At 37.4% G+C, this 19,421-nt stretch overlaps 2 protein-coding genes across 3 annotated transcripts in view; one reads left to right on the forward strand and one right to left on the reverse strand.

The window, feature by feature from the left end:
- LOC309497040 (uncharacterized protein) overlaps positions 1-19,421 on the reverse strand; it is a 99,995-nt gene that overhangs the window by 58,682 nt on the left and 21,892 nt on the right. The gene's annotated exons all lie outside the window — the stretch shown is intronic.
- Positions 8,091-11,152, forward strand: LOC309497279 (uncharacterized protein; the record flags this gene model as incomplete). The annotated part of the gene is made up of 4 exons (XM_082167506.1): positions 8,091-8,181; positions 8,469-8,570; positions 9,069-9,179; positions 10,133-11,152. Exons 1-4 carry the CDS (start codon positions 8,149-8,151, stop codon positions 11,150-11,152), a joined length of 1,266 nt encoding a protein of 421 aa, XP_082023632.1. The 5' UTR covers positions 8,091-8,148.

The following is a 19,421-nucleotide window of genomic DNA, read 5'->3' on the forward strand; positions in this document are numbered from 1 at the left end:
GAACGGACAAGGGGGGGGAACGGGGGATCCATATAGTTATCTAAGTCAGTCACACCTCGACTTTCTTCCAAATAACGCACATTTCATTCATAATATTATAAATACAGGCCTCTATATTTCTTGCACATTTTTGTTTTTCTGAATTGTCTGAATGGCTAATAAAAATAGGTAATACAAAACGATTACTTAGTCACCACCACCAAGGTGAATTGGTTTAGTCTTGACTTCTGTTCGTGACTCGTCGTGAGTGACAGTTGGTATGGGGGGGATCAGGGGAAATCTGTTGATTGTCGATGTCGAGAGCCAAATAAGAGATGGACAAGAAAGGTCAAAGCCATCAGGTGCCCAATTTAGAAACGAGCGAAAGATAAAGGTATGCAACTATGTTTTCTCTGTATGATTACGGTATCCATGTCATGAATGAAGGGGCAATATTAATTGGTGGGTATAACTCTTATTTGTTAGCCTTTTTGCTATGATTCTCTCTATGCTTAACAATAATTCGGTTTTAACTCAAACACGAGATCTAATTTCACCATAATATTGTGCTTTGCAACAAAACTGTTACAAGTTCAGTTATTACACTGCAAAAAATGCTTTTCTTACTTAGTATTTTTGTCTTGTTTCCAGTCCAAATATCAAACATTTCTTAAATAAAGATGCATAACGTTATTTTACTAAAGTAGTAAAATGACATAAGATATTAAGTCTTGTTTTCCGGGGAAATAAAAAAAAATTGAGTTTTTGCTTAAAACAAGCAAAACATGATCTGCCAATGGTGTAAGAAAAATGTCTTATGGGGGGGTGGGCGCTCGAAGGGGGTCTCGCCCAGGGTGTAATTCAATGTAGAACCGCCACTGCTGAGGTTTCAGAAAGACACATCTCATTTGAATTTGGGCTTGAGCTGAGTGGGCCTCTCTTCATGGACTCTAGGACCTCTTTGAGAGATGCTACTATCCCTGGAAGATCTACAAGACAAAATTAAGATGCGTTATACAAAGTAAGGGCAGGACAAACACTAATTTATGTTTTTCCTGTGTACATGTACTTGGTCTCTTTTTTAAATGCTGACATATATTTTGGGTAACACTTTATTTTGATAGTCCACTTTAGACATTCTACTAACTATAAGTAACTTTGCAACTACATATCGACTAACTGTCAATAGAGTATTAGTAGACTGTCTGCTTAATATCTGCTAACATTTTGTTTTGTTGGTTCCCCAACAGACACTACTGACTATAAGTAACTTGGCAACTACAAGTCAACTTATTCTCCTTACCCAAACACCTAACCATAACCTAACAGTCTACTGACAGTCTACTACAGCCTACAAATACTCTAATGAGAGTTAGTTGACATGTAGTTGAAAAGTTACTTATAGTTAGTAGAATGTCTAAAGTGGACTATCAAAATAAAGTGTAACCATATTTTGAAATGAAACATTACTGTAACTTCCATGTTATTATTGCAGTAATTAATCAATATTAATAAAGACAGAAAATTCCATTAAAAATTACAAGTTGGTGGCAGCTGGTACACTTGATGCTACGACTTGATTAAATGTAAAAAAAAAAGCACAAGCATATAAATGTATAACAGTCATGTTTATAAAAGCTTCATAAATCTGGAGAAAATAACACATGCTACTGTATTATCTGTATTATCAGAAAATCTAATTTTTTTTTCAGTCTGTCTTAAAGCAATACTTGGCCATACAGTAGCTGTTAAAAAATCACCGTGATGACTTTTCCTCCCCATGCTCCCTTTAACTGATCAAACACAGACACCTCCATGAGGCATCATATTAGCTTCAGCTAAAAAAATTGTGTAGTTTTTTAAAGTATTTTATTATCTAAAATTGAAAGCTTTAAAAAAGACGCTAAACTTTTCTACTTTCTTATAGACAAATCAATGTTACGGACTAAATTACAAGCTACTGTTGAATCATATGAAGAGTATATAGTAATGCACGTACATAAAAAAAGGAAGAAGGCATCACTACAAATTAGCATAGGTCATGCTTTTCACCTTAATTCATACTATAAAATTTGTTTGTCCGTTGCGACAAGTTAGATTTTGTTTTAAATAACAAACCTTTACCTTTCAAAGCTTTGACAACATCAGCATCAAGCTCAACATTGGTTTTCCGGGGAGATGTATTCTGCAAAAGACTTCTATCTCCATATTCATCGTCACTGTCTAGTACAGCCTGTATTTGATACATTGGACACAAGGTTAGAAGAGGCTCAATTAAACATTTTGCTTAATTAAACATAATTACATTTCTAATTAATGTGTATATTATGACTCTATGGAATTCAAATACAAATCTAAATTTGCATTATTCAAATTTGTTGAACAGATTTAGTGAAATGAGAAAACATTTTTAGAAAATGTTTTACAAGTAATAAATATGTTTCCAGTCTTAATGATTGTAAACTAAGAAATCAGACATCTGTAATAGAACATTTTGCTGCTTTAGGAATCTCCTTCTAAGACAAAGTGTAGACAAGTTTGTTCTTGGTTGAAGTAACCTCTTGTTGATGTTTGAATTATTACCTCTTTAAACCCGCACCCATAAACGGTTTGGGAGTTGAGCATGCCTGTTCTTGGTATTGTTTGAATTATTATCAAACAAAACTGAGGCTAGCTAAACCCCCTCCTCCTAATCCGCGCAATAACACCCCAAACCCCACCCCACATCCGGTGACTGTCTGGAATAGTCTGTTATGTTTCGTTCTTGCGGGTTAACTCTGTTTGTAGCTTAAATTTTTTTTTTTTCTGTCTTTGTGGAGACTAGGCTGTCTGCAGAGACAGCATTTTACAGTGTGTTCAGGGGACAGCAACCCGGTCTCATCCCAAGACGTCACATACTTACGTGTCTTGACCATACGGCAACATACGACGCAAAGGGTACCACTATAACGTCAATATGAGACGGAGACATAAGCGCACCAGCAGCGCCTCCTAGCGGTACCCCTAACCCATACCTAAACCTAACCATTAACCACCGTTTTGGGATGAGACTGTGTTAGGGACAGGCAACTAGAGGATAGTGAGGAGATGTTTGTGGTTGGTGAAAAAAATTTTTGGGCATAAAAAAGGTGTGAGATCACTTAAAGCACCTTTACATTTACATTTACATTTACATTTACATTTAGTCATTTAGCAGACGCCTTTATCCAAAGCGACAAAAATTCAGCGAGTCATCATAAAGAGGCAAAAACAACAACAACGCAAGAAGTGCTCAAAATACGAAGTTCAGGTATTATTCAGAGTAGCATAAGCCTGATAAGTGATGTTTCAAAGGGAAAGGATTTTTTTTTTTTTTTTTTTTTTTTTTTTCTATAAGGTTAAGTGCTCACGGAAGAGATGGGTTTTCAGCTGTCTTTTGAATGTTGTCAGGGATTCTGCATTCCGGATGAGGGTGGGGAGAGCGTTCCACCAGCATGGAACTGTGAATGAGAATGTTCTGGAAAGTGATTTTGTGGCTTTCTGTGATGGAACCACGAGACGTCGCTCGTTATCCTTTAAACCATAATCCTTTAAACCATAAGGATTGAAGAATCCAAAGTTAACTTGACATTTAGAGCCACAATGTTTTACTTTAATTAGAAATAGATCAGAGGGGGAAAAAAAACTGAAATGTTGGAACAGAAACAATGCTTACTCTCTTTTTTGTTGGTCTAGGTATGCTTTCAAACAAGTCAATTTCAGTGTTATCTGAATCATCTGACATTGGAGTGGAGGTTACAGGAGCTGCTTTTTTTCTTTTCAAATCCTGAAGGTCTCTTTTCAACTGGTCTCCCATTGCAACAGCAGCTGCACTTTGAGATGTACTTGCACTCTTAAAAAAAACACATTGTAATTAACATAAAAAGGCAGACAAGCGATTTTAAACACAATTATCCTGAATGTTAAGTTAATCCACAACCTTTACGGCCTCAGATGTTTTTTGCCCTTTCAGAATGGTGGTCTTCCAGATGTCTTCACCTCTCTTAAAAGCATCTCTCTTTACAACTAAGTCCTTGTAAACATCTGTAATTACAATATATATATATATATAAACAAACCAATAAAGGGATATCCAACGTGAAGTTAGTAATTCCTCATTGTCATCATTTATTCACTCTCATGTCATTTATTCTTTCATCGTATTTAAAAACAAAATAAATATATTTTTACAAGGTTTTTTTTCCATTACAATTTTGAAAATTTTCACTGTAATGAAAAAAATGTCATTACAATGTTGACCTTTTTTGGGGGGGGATGGGGGGGCTACCCTTTTAGAAAACTCTAATCTAGGTTGCGCACCAGTTTTAAGGATGCTATTGTATGTTTTGTTCATAATTAGTTACTACTTTTGAAATACAATATAGTATTTGAATAGAGAAGATATGAGGATTTAACTTGACATAACTCTGAATTGAACCATGTTACAGAAAAAAAAGAGTAAAATAACACTTTTACAATTTCCAAAATAATCATATTTCTGTTATTAAATTTAAAATTTTAAAATACATCCTTAAACGCCTTTTCTATATAAATTCCAGAAAGGATACGAGAAAATAATATTTTTTACTAGCCCTAACAAGTAGATTAAAAACATTCAATGATAAAATAATAATATTAAGTAAACCAAAAAGTATAATAATGAATGAATCATATTTTTATTTTTAAAATGTAATAACTTAACAAACATCTCAAGGATCTGTTATATCCAACATTATCACGATTTCAACTCACACAGGTGGAAAAAAAATAGTTGTTTGTTATTTTTCACCAAAAAAAGTTATAAACAAAGAGACTCAACTAACTTACTCGACTTAACATGACCTGGCGGTTTAAATATACATTTTTTTTTAAAAACTTTACAATAGTGACTATATATATATATATATATATATATATATATATATATATATATATATATATATATAAAACTCTTATATCAATATTTATTTCCGTTTTAATTTTACAGTACAAGTTATTTAATTGGTTTTGTTACAAAACTTTTGTAAAAGCAGTGGATGACTACGTTCGCTAAGACCCGCCCTCCTTAGTTACTGTCGCTACGCCCGACAAGCTACGCCGCTCTCATGCCCACACCATGTTCTAATGCAGGGAAAATACATCGTGGAGCAGAGAGCAGACTGACAACACGCTGACAGACAGGACAGACCAGCTTAATTTTCGGTTACTTTTTATAGTATACATATTAAACAAAAGCTAACCTTTCATATTTGAACATTTTTAAAAATAAATGTAAACAATAAATACCGTTTTGTGGGTCTTTAATGTGTCTGTCACCTCGCTGTAGGGCATCAAATAAAGCTGCTCGTGAACCAATCATCTCTTCCTTCTAGTTCAGTTATAGCATTCAATAAACATGAAATAAGATAAGAAGGGATGTTGTTTTATTCGCAGAAAGACGTTAGTAGTACACTCCGTTTCTCAAGTTTAAATCCTCCCATGTTAATCTCCCATCTTGTCTAACTGAGTTGTCGGAAAAAATGGCGGATGGCGAAGTATGATTGGTCAGATCACCTGTCAATCAAGCTCCCTACGAACGGTCAAATTGACATGAAAATCGACAGCCTAATATTACCAAATAGCCTAACATTTTCTAGAGTTAAATATCATAAATCTGTATATTTACAACACAAGACAACATTGTATTATGTTCACTGGGTTAAGTTGATGTTACTTATTGTCTAAGTGACAATCAATCATACCTTAATGTGGTGTAATAATCACAATTAACAACCATTTTGTTTTTTGCAAACACAATGTGCCATATTCGCACAGTTATTTTATGTCAATGCCTAGAATAACAATTTACTAAATTGATAGCTAGACGTTGCTCTCTTCAGTGTCAAGTTAGCGGTAAAGTTATCCATAGGCTATCTCATAGACTATAGCATCGGCATCAACTTCTGAAAATATTTTCTAAACACAAAATTTGAATAAAGCCACTTATATTAATCACTAACAATTATAAACTTACCACCAAGAAGTAGGATTTTTGCAGGCAGTATCTTGATCTGTCCGTGTCGGCTTCGACTTGGCAGGCGCACCTCTATGTAACCGTCTTCACTTTCGAATTGTTCGTGGGAGTTGACCTGGTTTTCTTGTCGTCTGTGTTCTCTTAAAGGGGTCATATAATGCCATTTTTGTACGAGCTAATATGATTCTTTAGGGTCTAAATTAAAAGTTTGTAATATACTTTAATTAAAAATTCTCATTAGTATTGTAAGAAAACACAAATTTTACCTGGTCAAAAACAGCTCTGTTTTCAGCACGCCGTTTCAGTGCATGTGTCTTTAAATGATAATGAGCTTTGCTCACCCCGCCCCTCTGTTCTGTGCGTACACCGTATTAGACATTCTCTGACCGTATCTAACACAATAACCACGTGTTATTCGTTATAAACGTGGGATTATGAATTATATTGAGAACGTCGTACATAGAAAACATGCCGTAATGTACCCTGAGTGTAAACCTTAGACGCATTCATCGTGAAGCCTGCAGCAAGGTTTGCAAATTTCGCAAAGATTAATATAAATACTAATATAAAGGTTAATAAAACATTACACTCACATCTTCTGGAGGTTCAGCAGGAACACGTTGGTACCGATCCGTTTTTTCTCGTTTGTGAAGCTGTCTGGTGTGAAATGATTCGCGCAAACATGAAAGCACAGATCGTGGGGAATCCCCGTGAGGGAATCCCCGCGTCAATCCTTTGGGCATATCTCTTCAAAAACAAAACTCAGCCACTGCTTCTTCAACGGCTCGGATTTAGGAACATCCTAATGACTGCTGTGTTCCTTATTACATCTAAGAACAGAACACCACAATCGCTTAGACGCCATTCTACTCCAGCATATCAACAATGGCGGACTACTATGACGACGGCTGTCACAGCTTGCTCAGGGCGGGTCTTGTGTTGAAACACGGCTGTCAATCACAATAGCGGGAGGGGCGTACGATCTTATGACGTCACAATATCGAACGGCTTGATTTCAGAGATGGTCAAACATATAAGGAGATTAAAACAAAACCACTGGATGGATTTTTATCATGATAGGATGGTTGTGTACAGGCACTGCCAACAGACATTTCAGTGCAATCAACTTGTAAAAGTGCATGTACCATTATATGACCCCTTTAATATAATATCGGTGCTATCCACTTTCACTAGGTCAGAGTCAGGGAAATAATACAGTGCATAGTTTGGAAAAGACATGATTCCTGATGTTGAAGTATCCATATGGCTAGTTGGAAATGTAATACATAGCCTACAGTAGGCCTATCCGTTGCCCCGCCTGCCAAATTGCGCCAACTTGAACTTTGAAATGGCGTTGTGTGATTGTACGATTGGTTTGAAATGCTTGGCTCTGATTGGTCTAAATGAATGCACTGCGAATTACAGCCTATAACAGTTTATTATTATTATTATTATTTTTCATTTGAATTTGACGCATTGGTCTTACATTACACCGAAATCTGTTAGTGAAATAGCATTTGGTACCGAAGTGTATAAATACAAAGAAATGAAGAAATACAAATCTTTCCTAATTACACAAGATGAAGAGATTCCGAAAACGACAGAAAAACGTCGCCTTAAGAAGCTGGATACAAAAAATAAAGAGGTAAATGACTTTTATTTTTAATCGCTGTTTTAAACATTTAATTGTCCTGCACTGTTTCAATACAACACTATTAATTATTTATTATTAGATGTGCATAGTATTTCTGCAGTGGAAAGGTTTCCAACAATGCTTTATTTTTCTTCCAGGAATTGAAACAAATCTTTATGCCATTTCTTTCTTTTCAGAATTCATCCCATGATGGTTACAAGAACTATATGTCAATAAATGTTGCTGAATTTCCAAAAACAACTAAATACCGGAGAAGGAAAACACCGGTAAAATTGTTATTCCGTCAGTATGGTTTGAAGTAATATTAATTAATAATAATCCTGACGCCACTATTATATGATTAGCCTAAGTGTCTTTTACTTAGTCTTGTAAGGAGAGTAATGTTAACATCAACTTTACGGTTAATTGCGAAAGCAATGAGGCAACCAAGGAAAATGACAGTGTCCACAATTCTCCGTGCCCAAGACCAGCAAAGAGATACAAAATGGAAGACCAAGTGCAGGAAAAAGTTGAATGGGTAAGTATGAAATATTGTGTCAACATCAGTTTATTATATAAAATTAAAAATAATTTTTGGTATTAAGTCTGTGAATTATCTAAGAAATATAAATATATATATATTAATAAATGTAGAATGAATATATATATATAATAGAATGAATATATAATTATATATTCATTCATTCTATTTATTACATACTTCGCAGACTTAATACCAAACATTTTTTTTTTTTTTACACATTGCATGTCCATCAGGAAGTCATTCATCTTTCATACAGAACATTTACATTTATCTTTTTTTAGAGTATTAATGTGAACAACATTGATCAAAGAGGGCAGCCTAACCAGTTCAACTTGTGCCAGTCTCTTGAGAGTATTCATCATCAAACAAACATTAACTCTCAGGTAAATATTTTTTATTTATTTATCACATTAACAATTTGCATATGTGGCCAAATGGCTTATGTGACAATACTGTCATATCATATCATGAAAATATTATATATTTCATGCCTTTGTTGTCTGTTACAAATTAATATTTTAAAATAAAAAATTAATCATAATTGTGAAAGTGTTACATGTTTATTTTTCTTTGTAAATTCAATCATTATTATTAGTTAATTGTATTAATCTATTATTTGTTTAGAGCTTTAATTCCTTTGGGGCAATTACTTTAGACTGTTTTTATATTTTCATATATTCAGACACTTAATATATGGTATGTATTAAACAGTTACAGATTAGTAACTGGGACAGCTGAGTACAGTCATAATTCTAACAGCTGAGGGAGGCTGTTGTGAAGCAATAATATAACTAATATCAGTATTTTAAAAGTGTTAATTTAAATTGTTCAACACAAAAGTTGATGCTTGAAAAACTCAGACATGCATCTATATTTAACAGATAATTGTAGATAAGCCTGTTTGTGAGGGACGCCCTGACCACAATGCTGATTTGCAACAAGAACCAGAGATACCTAACCTTGATCATGGACCAAACTCAAATCCATCACAGGTATTGTAATAAAGTATTTATCGTGTGGCTTTGTGTGCCATCTATGAGTAGTAGCCATGTAATAAATTACATTTATAATTATATCAAACACAAAGTTATCTAGCTTTGTAGCATTTACATGCTGGCTCTTCCAAGGACCATGAGTCAATGCAAGTTGCATGTGCAATATTTGCATTGGTGTTTTTCATCTCTAGGCAAGTTTTCTTAGAAAAAAAAGAAAAGGTAGAGAGGTAGAGCATGGGCTAATCTTTGTTTTAATTCAGATTATTTTATTTTAAAACTTTGAGATAGATCACTGGGCCTGGCAGTGGGCCATTACGAAATAGCCAAGACTAATTGTCACCTGATACCAAATAAATTCAACTTCATAAATAGGCCTTTATCCATTGCAAACATATTTTATTATTAGTCTTAAAATGTCCATAACATAAAATCATTTTAGAGCCACAACATTGTCAACATATTATAGTTTGACTTGTACTCCACTGCGCAGATTTCTAAACACTGCTTCACAGTGCCGGTGAATAGCGTCTTGAGCTCATGTAACCTAAACCTAACCGTCACTGGGGTTAAGAACATTCATGACTCTTCCCCTACCATCCTAGGAAAAAAAAAATATCGCTCCCCAGATATAGATATACATTTTGCTATAACATTTAACAGCATAGACATACACGCGGAATCACATCATACACGCGGATAGCTCGAAATGCATATAGATAACACGTCACTCGGCTTTAAAAGTGGCGTGTATATTTACGCAAACATGATGTCATGTTGTACAGAAGATATACTTAGAGTACTAACGTGTCATCATGCCATAAAGTTAAGAGAGAGGTTAAGGAATAGGTTAAGAACTACTTAGCAATAAGAACGTTTTGGTGAACCAGGCCCTGTTTATGTAGTTATTCAATTGTTTAGTATATTATTTTTTATTTATTTTCTTCCTGTAGAAATCAGATGAAGAAGAACTCATTTACCCAGGAGCACCTATCTCCAGAGGACAGAGTCTACTTCTTTTGATGTCCTTCATTTTGAGACACAACCTCACAGGGACAGCTCTTGAAGACCTCCTCAAATTGTTTAATGAACATTTCCCAGGATCAGTTCCAGCTACTTCTTACCTATTTCATAAAGCTTATGGGCAGTATGGACAATATGAAACACATTTTTACTGTTCTGGATGCACCAACTATATAGGTAAGGTTAATGGTCAGACACAATGTTCTGTATGTCACATGTTGTTCGATGCTGACACAAATTTAAAAAATGGTTTGTATTTTCTGGTTTTGAAATTATCTAGCCAAATTAAGGACATTCTGGAAAATCCTAAGAATACATTAGAAAGAAAAATGTCAAGTAATGGCATTATTAATGACATACATTCCGGAATAGAGTATGAAAAACTAATCAGGAGTGGTAAAATTAGTGAAGAGGATGTGAGTTTACTGTGGAACTGTGATGGTATCCCAGTTTTCAAGAGCTCCAATTGTCAGCTATGGCCAATTCAGTGTCAGATCATTGAACTTGACCCAAAAGAACGCAAAAATAATATCTGCATACCATGTATTTGGTTTGGAGAGAAGAAACCCAATATGACAACTCTGTTAACTCCATTTGTTGATGAGCTTCAAGAACTGGAGCAAAATGGAATTAAATGGTCAGACACACAGAGCCAGCAACATTCATCTAAAGTGCACGCACTGATTTGTAGTTCAGATTCAGTTGCTCGTCCACAAATTCGAAACACGAAACAGTTCAATGGCATATATGGCTGTGACTTTTGCTACCATAAAGGAGGGGGTTCATACTCTTATATAAGTCCTGAACCTCTTCTCAGATGGGAATCTGAGCATTTTCAACATGCTATGGCTGGTACTCCTAAGCAGCCTGTAATGGGAGTGAAAGGACCATCTCCTTTAATGAAACTAGCAAACTTTCAGATGATCAATGGGTTTGTTCCTGAATACTAGCACAGTGTTTGCCTAGGAGTAACTCGGCAGCTAATGACATTATGGCTGGATTCCACTAACCATGATAAACCATGGTACATGGGCACAAAAACCGAAGAAATTGATAAGCAGTTACTAGCAATCCAGCCTCCAAGAGAGTTAACTAGAGTCCCACGTTCTGTAAAAGAACGCAAATTTTGGAAGGCCTCAGAATGGAGATCTTTTCTTCTATTCTATTCTTTACCAGTGCTTTGTGGTATTCTTTCTAAGAAATACTGGAACCATCTCTTCCTTCTTGTTTTTGGCATTTATACTTTGCTTCAAGAAAAGATACAAATGGTTGATATTGATAATGCAGAAAAAGCACTGAAGAAATTCGTTATGGAATTTCAAAAACTGTATGGCACGGAAAATATGTCATTTAATGTGCACTTGATGACACACATTTCTGCAAGTGTGAGAAACTGGGGACCTCTGTGGGCTACATCCACATTTTCTTTTGAATCTTTCAATGGCACACTATTGAAATTCTTTAATGGAACCACGCATGTCCAACAACAAATAGTCAAGAGATTCCTCAAGTGGAGAGACCTGACTATTAAAGCAGATAAGCACATGAGGAATGCCAAAGACACAGTCAAAAAACTGTTTGATGACATGCAAAACAGTAAGCAAAAGACGGCTAAATCAACACAACTTTCAGAAATGGTTAGGGTTTTTGGTAATCCTCATCCAGTGACCATTCCAGTACGGCACATGCTTGCTATACAGGATCTTTTTGATGTCAGGGTACAGCAATGCTTGTATTATGAACGTTTTATTATCGATGGTGTCCTTTAACACACAGAAACTAACAAACGGCTACAAAAAAGAAACAACTCTGTAGTAGAGTTAACTGATGGCACATTATGCAAGATTCTGAGCATTGTGGCATTTAACTCTGAAGGTTGTAATGAACAAATTAGCTGTGTTTTGGTTAAGGAGCTTTGCAGGACTGCAAGACCCCTTTGTAGGGATTCTGACCTTAGAATTTCTTCCAAGTTCATTCATGAGGTAAAAGAGTCAAACACTATTTATGCAGTGCATACACAGTCTTTAAAAAGAAAATGTGTAATGATTAAGTTGAAAGACAAAATGTATGTTGTAGCCCTGCCAAATAATATTGAAAGGGACTGAAATCATTGCAGTTGAATTGCAATTCAACACTTTAATTAGTGAAGTTTAAATGAAATGCTCTCTAAACTTTTTTTTATTATTATTCCTTTTGCTATTCATGAGCTTTGGTAAAATGTAAGAATTAAGATTTAGAATGTTTAAATTTTATAGTAGGCCTATGTGTATTTTTTATATTGATGTGTTAAAGTACTGGTGTTCACATTCAGGTTTTAAATGGATTGTTCAAACTGCCTTTTGTCATTACTGCACTAGTACTGAAAGATAAAATGTTAAAGCAACTGTCGTCAGTGGATATCATTTATTTTGACAATTATTTGCACTTGTTTGTAGTGAACTTGTGTTGTGGAAAAAGACTTTTCACAAATAATGTGCATTAATTATTAATGTCCATACTAATTAATGCAAAATATTTGATGTTCATGTTTTTGAGGTGCAATTAATTGTTATTAATTATTTTTCAAAATTACAAAAAAATAAACAAAACAAATTGATTCAATACTCCCAGAAAATAAGTGCATTACTTAGTTATTTAAATTGTATTGCTTATCATAATTATAGCAAATAAATTAAGAAAAAAATGAACAGTTACACATAAAACACAATATAAAGTGTGAAATAAACATGCATGCAGTTTTTAAAGCATGGTAGTTAGCTATATTTCTTAAAAGCATAACTGAGCACATATTTGAAATTTCAATAATTATAGCCTTTGTAGAAATATATTAAAATTAATTTCAATTACTGTTTAATTCACTTCATGTTAGGACTTGCATTTTTTAAGCTTTGCCACACAAAACAATTTGTGGATGTGTTATTTAAATATATAAAAATTTAATTCACAATATTATTAAAAAACCAGGGCTAAAGCATGTGCTATTACATAAATATTAAACATATATTGTAGGCCTTTACAATAGTTATAAAAAAGGTATTTATTACCAAATAAAATATTAATTGTTTTGCTACACACAAAGTAAATATAAATCAACTTTAGTTACACAAGTATTGTTTTTTTAAATATACTAAAACTAAACTAACTACAGTAACATATGTTTTCTTTAAAAACACTAAAACTTCACAAAAATTGTATGATTGTGTTTTTTAAAGTTATTAATCATATATATATTAACAAAGTAGCCTACTTTATAGCATACTTTTTAGAAATATATTAAAATTACACTTGTGTTTAGCATATTTCTAAAAAGTATAATTAAGCATATATTTATACCAAAGTACTTGTAGTATACTTGTTATAAATATACTAAAATGATGCTTGTGTTTAACATATTTCTTTAAAGTATAATTAAGCATATATTTATTACCAATATACTTCTAGTATACTTTTTAGAAATATATTAAAACTATGCTAGTGTTCAGCATATTTTTTTAAAGTGTAATAAAGCATATATTTATTACCAATGTACTTCTAATATACTTGTTAGAAATATACTTAAATCATGCTAGCTATTAACATATTTATTAAAAGTGTAATAAAGCATATATTTATTACTAATGTACTTCTAGTATACTTGTTAGAAATATACTTAAGTTATGCTTTTTTTTAAGCATATTTCTTAAAAGTATAATTAAGCATATATTTATTACCAATGTACTTCCAGTATACTTTTTAGAAATATACTAAAATCATGCTAGCTATTAACATATTTCTTAAAAGTGTAATAAAGCATATACTTATTACTAATGTACTTCTAGTATACTTGTTAGAAATATACTAAAATTATGCTAGCTTTTAGAATATTTCTTAAAAGTGTAATAAAGCATATATTTATTACTAATGTACTTCTAGTATAATTGTTAGAAATATATTAAAATTATGTTAGTGTTTAGCATATTTTTTAAAAGTGTAATTAAGCATATATTTATTACCAATGTACTTCTAGTATACTTTTTAGAAATATATTAAAATTCATGTAAATGTATTTTTAATGCACTTCAAATAAGCATGTTGATAATACAAATGTATTGTAAACATACTTTTTGCATTTAAAGTATATTTTTAATACATTTAATACTACGTCTTTTTCACCTGGGGGGAAACAGCAAAGAAGGTGCCTGTACGTGCAGGTACAGATAGTGAAACGTTTATGTGTTAGCACTTTTACCCCAGCTTTCGTGGTAACTATACCACTAATTATGGGAAAGAAAAGGAAGAAACAGCTTGCAACCAATGGAAAGAACAGGGAATAAACATAACACACACACAGGCACAGTTGTATGTGGTGCAGAGCCATGGTTATCAGCAAGTCCGGATGGATCATCATCAACTCCTGTGAGCTCCTAGAGATTAAATGCCCCGTCCCCAATAAAAATCACCAGACACTCAGTGAACTGTTATCTCAGAGATTCAGTGATTTCAAGATAGTGGATGGAAAACTCGAGGTTCAGAAAACTGGTAGCCGAGGCTATTACATGCAAGTCCAACTAGGAATGTTCTGCACGGGACTGGAGACAGCCGGACTGAAGATCTGGATACCAGATGAGAGTGTGTATTTAGTGTACCATTTGATGAGCTGTTTGTCACGGAACAGGTGAAGCGGTCGAGAGCTTTCTACTTCTCATCCATGCTGCCTCAACTCGCTGATGAATTTGCTGCGGGGCGGCTTAAGTTTGATGCGAGATACACTGAAACTGTGAGGAAAGTGTAAAGCAAGAATAAGGAAAGACAAATGTGACCAAGGGCCATTGTTAGTGTCCACTGTTGAAAATAAAACAAATTCAAATTCACAAGGGCCGAACATATACGTAGAATTTTGTCTACTTTTGGGACCAGGGAAATAGGCACTATACTTGTGATAGGATCTTAAACACCTTTAGGTGTCTGATGGCCCTTTCCACGTGTATTCTAACATTTGCAATTCTTCTAGTGGAAGGGACCTGTTCTTCAGAAAGTTGTGCACCTTTTTTTTGTGAATGAGGGTATGACTAGGTTAACTTTCCTTTCAAAGAGTATGTCTCTAATTGTGAATCCACGGTCTGCCATGACCTCATCACCCGGTTGTAAGTACTCCAGAATCCCAGAGTGGGTGCGTGCACTGTAATCTATGTAATTGGTCACCCAGAGAAGACAATCACAGCACTGTTAGTGTAATATAGTGAGTACAAGCTGTTTATGGATGTACAATTTCTTCAATTCCTTTATAATATAGTACAATGTTATTTTTCTAATACTTTTAAATACTGTTCAATTTCTTATTTGTGCTTTGTGTTTAAAAAGAGTGTTATGTGCATTTATTAAATTAATTATTTTCGCTTGGCATACCAGCGTGATTACGTCATCGCACACTTCAGTGGGTGGCGCGCGCGCGCCCGTGATCTCAAGTCGGCGGCGGTGTACAGTTAGTAAATACACCAACAAAGAAGCCATCACCGCAGCGCTCTCTTTTATTTCAGTTTTCTGTAATCTTTATAGTCCTTTCCAGGAGTACTGCGGAGCATTAGGCTACATGTAGGTTAATTAAAAAAAACAATTGCTAAGGATAATTCATGTATTTATCATGAATTACACTTATTATAGATTGGATCCCCAAAGTAAAGGAGAGTTTTACAAATGTATGTGATGCAGATATTAGTGGCTGAAGTGGAAAAAAGCCATGAAATGTTTATCATTAGACAGATCACCCGGTTCAGACGGATTAACGAGGAACTTCAATAGGAATTTTTGGGAGTATTTTAAAGACCTTGTTTTTCATCTGTTAAAAGAAATATCTGAATCCCGCATTCTTCCAACTATGAGACAAGGGATTATCACTAGCATCCCCAAACCTGGGAAAAATCCTAAATTAATAGAGAACCTTAGACCCATAACCCTGCTTAATAATGACTATAAGATTTTTACTCATATTTATGCAAACAGATTAAAAACTGGAATTTCACAGATTATTTCAGAGACACAGTCAGGTGTTTTAAAGGGCACTCAATGCACAATAATATACGACTTGTGCTCGATTTATTGGATTATAATTATTTGGTTTTATAATTTTTTTTAAAGCTTTTGACACAATTGAACACAATTGTATGTTTCGCACTCTAGAATTATTTGGTTTAGGAGAAAAGTGTATTAATTTTGTCAAATTAATTTATAAGGACACTAATGGCTCAGTTATATTACCTCAGGGTTCATCTTCAAGATTTTCAGTTGATGAAGGAATCAAACAAGGCGTCTGGTTTAAAGTTAAATCTGAAAAAATGTGAATTATTACCAATTCATAACTTCAATCTGTCAACTTTTTACAATATTCCTGTCAAAGATACTGCTAAATACCTAGGTATACACATTACAAAGGATAATGCCTCACTTAATAATCTCAACATTTGGAATAATCTAGATAAGTGTAAATCTTATTTATTTGTGGTCTCAAAGAGACATTTCAATGATTGGCCGAATGTTTCTTACAAAAATGTAATGCATTTCTAGACTCATTCACCCAGTTTACTCAATCTCATTTCCTAATGCAATGAAAGCTATTAATCAAGCTAACTTCACTTTTATCTGGAGAAGAAAAACACACTACATTAGAAAAGGAATCTTGGTTAAAGAGTATGAAGAAGGAGGGCTAAAAGCGATCGACATTGAATGTATTAATAGGTCCGTGTCCTCTTGAGGCAGTTTCTATCGTGTAATTTTAATAACAAGTGTCCAGAGTGTATTATTGTACCACTAGAGTGGATGTTAATGCGTGAGAGCGAATCTCTTCACTCTCACACACGAATCTCGGGGCGCGCTTTCAAAGTTCGCTCTGCTCTCGCTGACTCGCTGAGATATTGCGAGTGCACGCTCAATCTCGGTCCTTTTGACTCAATCTCAGTACTTCTTATAGAGTTATCTAATCTCTTTTATTTAATGTGTTCATAAGTTGTAGACAAACAGAATAAGACATCACCGATTAAATAAAATAAGGATTTATTAATAACTATTATAAGTCATCATTAGTAGGCTAATTATTGTTTTAGGTATTTATAAAGTATATATATATATAGGCCTACTGTATATATGTCACGGGAAACTAAGAAAACAAGGAAAACTCAAGTGCAGAGGAAAGGGATTTTTAATAAACAAAAGAACAACGTAAAACAAACACCCACGAGGGGGAAAACATTACAAAATACCAAACAACAACTTCAAAAGTGAACATACCAAACGGGTCACAGGGAAACGGGACGGGAGGGGCGGGGCGGGACGGGAGGGACGGACCGGGGCGGGGCGGGGCGGGGCGGGACGGGAGGGACAGACCGGGGCGGGACGGGAGGGACAGACCGGGGCGGGACGGGAGGGACAGACCGGGGCGGGACGGGAGGGACAGACCGGGGCGGGACGGGAGGGACAGACCGGGAGGGACAGACCGGGGCGGGACGGGAGGGACAGACCGGGGCGGGACGGGAGGGACAGACCGGGGCGGGACGGGAGGGACAGACCGGGGCGGGGCGGGGCGGGGCGGGGCGGGGCGGGGCGGGACAGACCGGGGCGGGACGGGAGGGACAGACCCGGGAGGGACAGACCCGGGAGGGACAGACCCGGGAGGGACAGACCAGGGTGGGACAGACCAGGGTGGGACAGGGGAAACAGAAAAGACAGACCGGGGTGGGGCAGGGAAAATGGACAGTTCTGGAGGCCAGGGCGGAACAGAGAGTCCATCGGGCGGCCAGGGCGGAGCAGACTCTCCCTCGGGCGGCCAGGGCGGAGCAGACTCTCCCTCGGGCGGCCAGGGCGGAGCAGACTCTCCCTCGGGCGGCCAGGGCGGAGCAGACTCTCCCTCGGGCGGCCAGGGCGGAGCAGACTCTCCCTCGGGCGGCCAGGGCGGAGCAGACTCTCCCTCGGGCGGCCAGGGCGGAGCAGACTCTCCCTCGGGCGGCCAGGGCGGAGCAGACTCTCCCTCGGGCGGCCAGGGCGGAGCAGACTCTCCCTCGGGCGGCCAGGGCGGAGCAGAAGACCCCTCGGGCGGCCAGGGCGGAGACGACTCCACCGGCTCAGAACTGGAACAGACTCCACCGGCTCAGGAACTGGAACAGACTCCACCGGCTCAGGAACTGGAACAGACTCCACCGGCTCAGGAACTGGAACAGACTCCACCGGCTCAGGCACTGGAACAGACTCCACCGGCTCAGGCACTGGAACAGACTCCACCGGCTCAGGCACTGGAACAGACTCCACCGGCTCAGGCACTGGAACTGAAACTGGCACCACCGGCTCAGGAACAGACACCACCGGCTCAGGAGCAGACACCACCGGCTCAGGAACAGATACCACCGGCTCAGACACCAGCGGTTCAGGAACAGATACCACCGGCTGAGGCACTGGAACCACCGGCTCAGGCACTGAAACTGAAACTGGCACCACCGGCTCGGGCACTGGAACTGGCACCACCGGCTCAGGAACAGACACCACCGGTCCAAGTGTGTGCGTAGCCCACACACACCACATGGCTGTGGCCATAATGGCCAGTGTCGCGGTCACTGAGGGCTCAGGAACAGACACTGGCTCCGGCTCAGGAACAGACACTGGCTCCGGCTCAGGAACAGACACTGGCTCCGGCTCAGGAACAGACACTGGCTCCGGCTCAGGAACAGACACTGGCTCCGGCTCAGGAACAGACACTGGCTCCGGCTCAGGAACAGACACTGGCTCCGGCTCAGGAACAGACACTGGCTCCGGCTCAGGAACAGACACTGGCTCCGGCTCAGGAACAGACACTGGCTCCGGCTCAGGAACAGACACTGGCTCCGGCTCAGGAACAGACACTGGCTCCGCTCAGGAACAGGAACAGACACTGGCTCGACGGCGGCCATCTTGTCCGAAGACTCAGGCTCGGGCAGACGTGACGGGAACACTCTCGGCGGCGCGCATCTTGTCCGAAGACACAGGCTCGGCAGACGTGACGGGAACACTCTCGGCGGCGGCCATCTTGTCCGAAGACACAGGCTCGGCAGGCGTGACGTGAACAGTCTCTGGCTGGGCAGACGTGACGTGAACAGTCTCTGGCTGGGCAGACGTGACGCATCGCTGAGGTGGTGCAGGCAGTGCGAGCAGGATCACTGGAACAGGGACCACCGGAACAGGGACCGGAACAGGGACCACCGGAACAGTCACGGAAGGAGT

Source organism: Leuciscus leuciscus (assembly GCF_965113295.1).
Source record: "Leuciscus leuciscus genome assembly, chromosome: 4".
Taxonomy (NCBI): domain Eukaryota; kingdom Metazoa; phylum Chordata; class Actinopteri; order Cypriniformes; family Leuciscidae; genus Leuciscus; species Leuciscus leuciscus.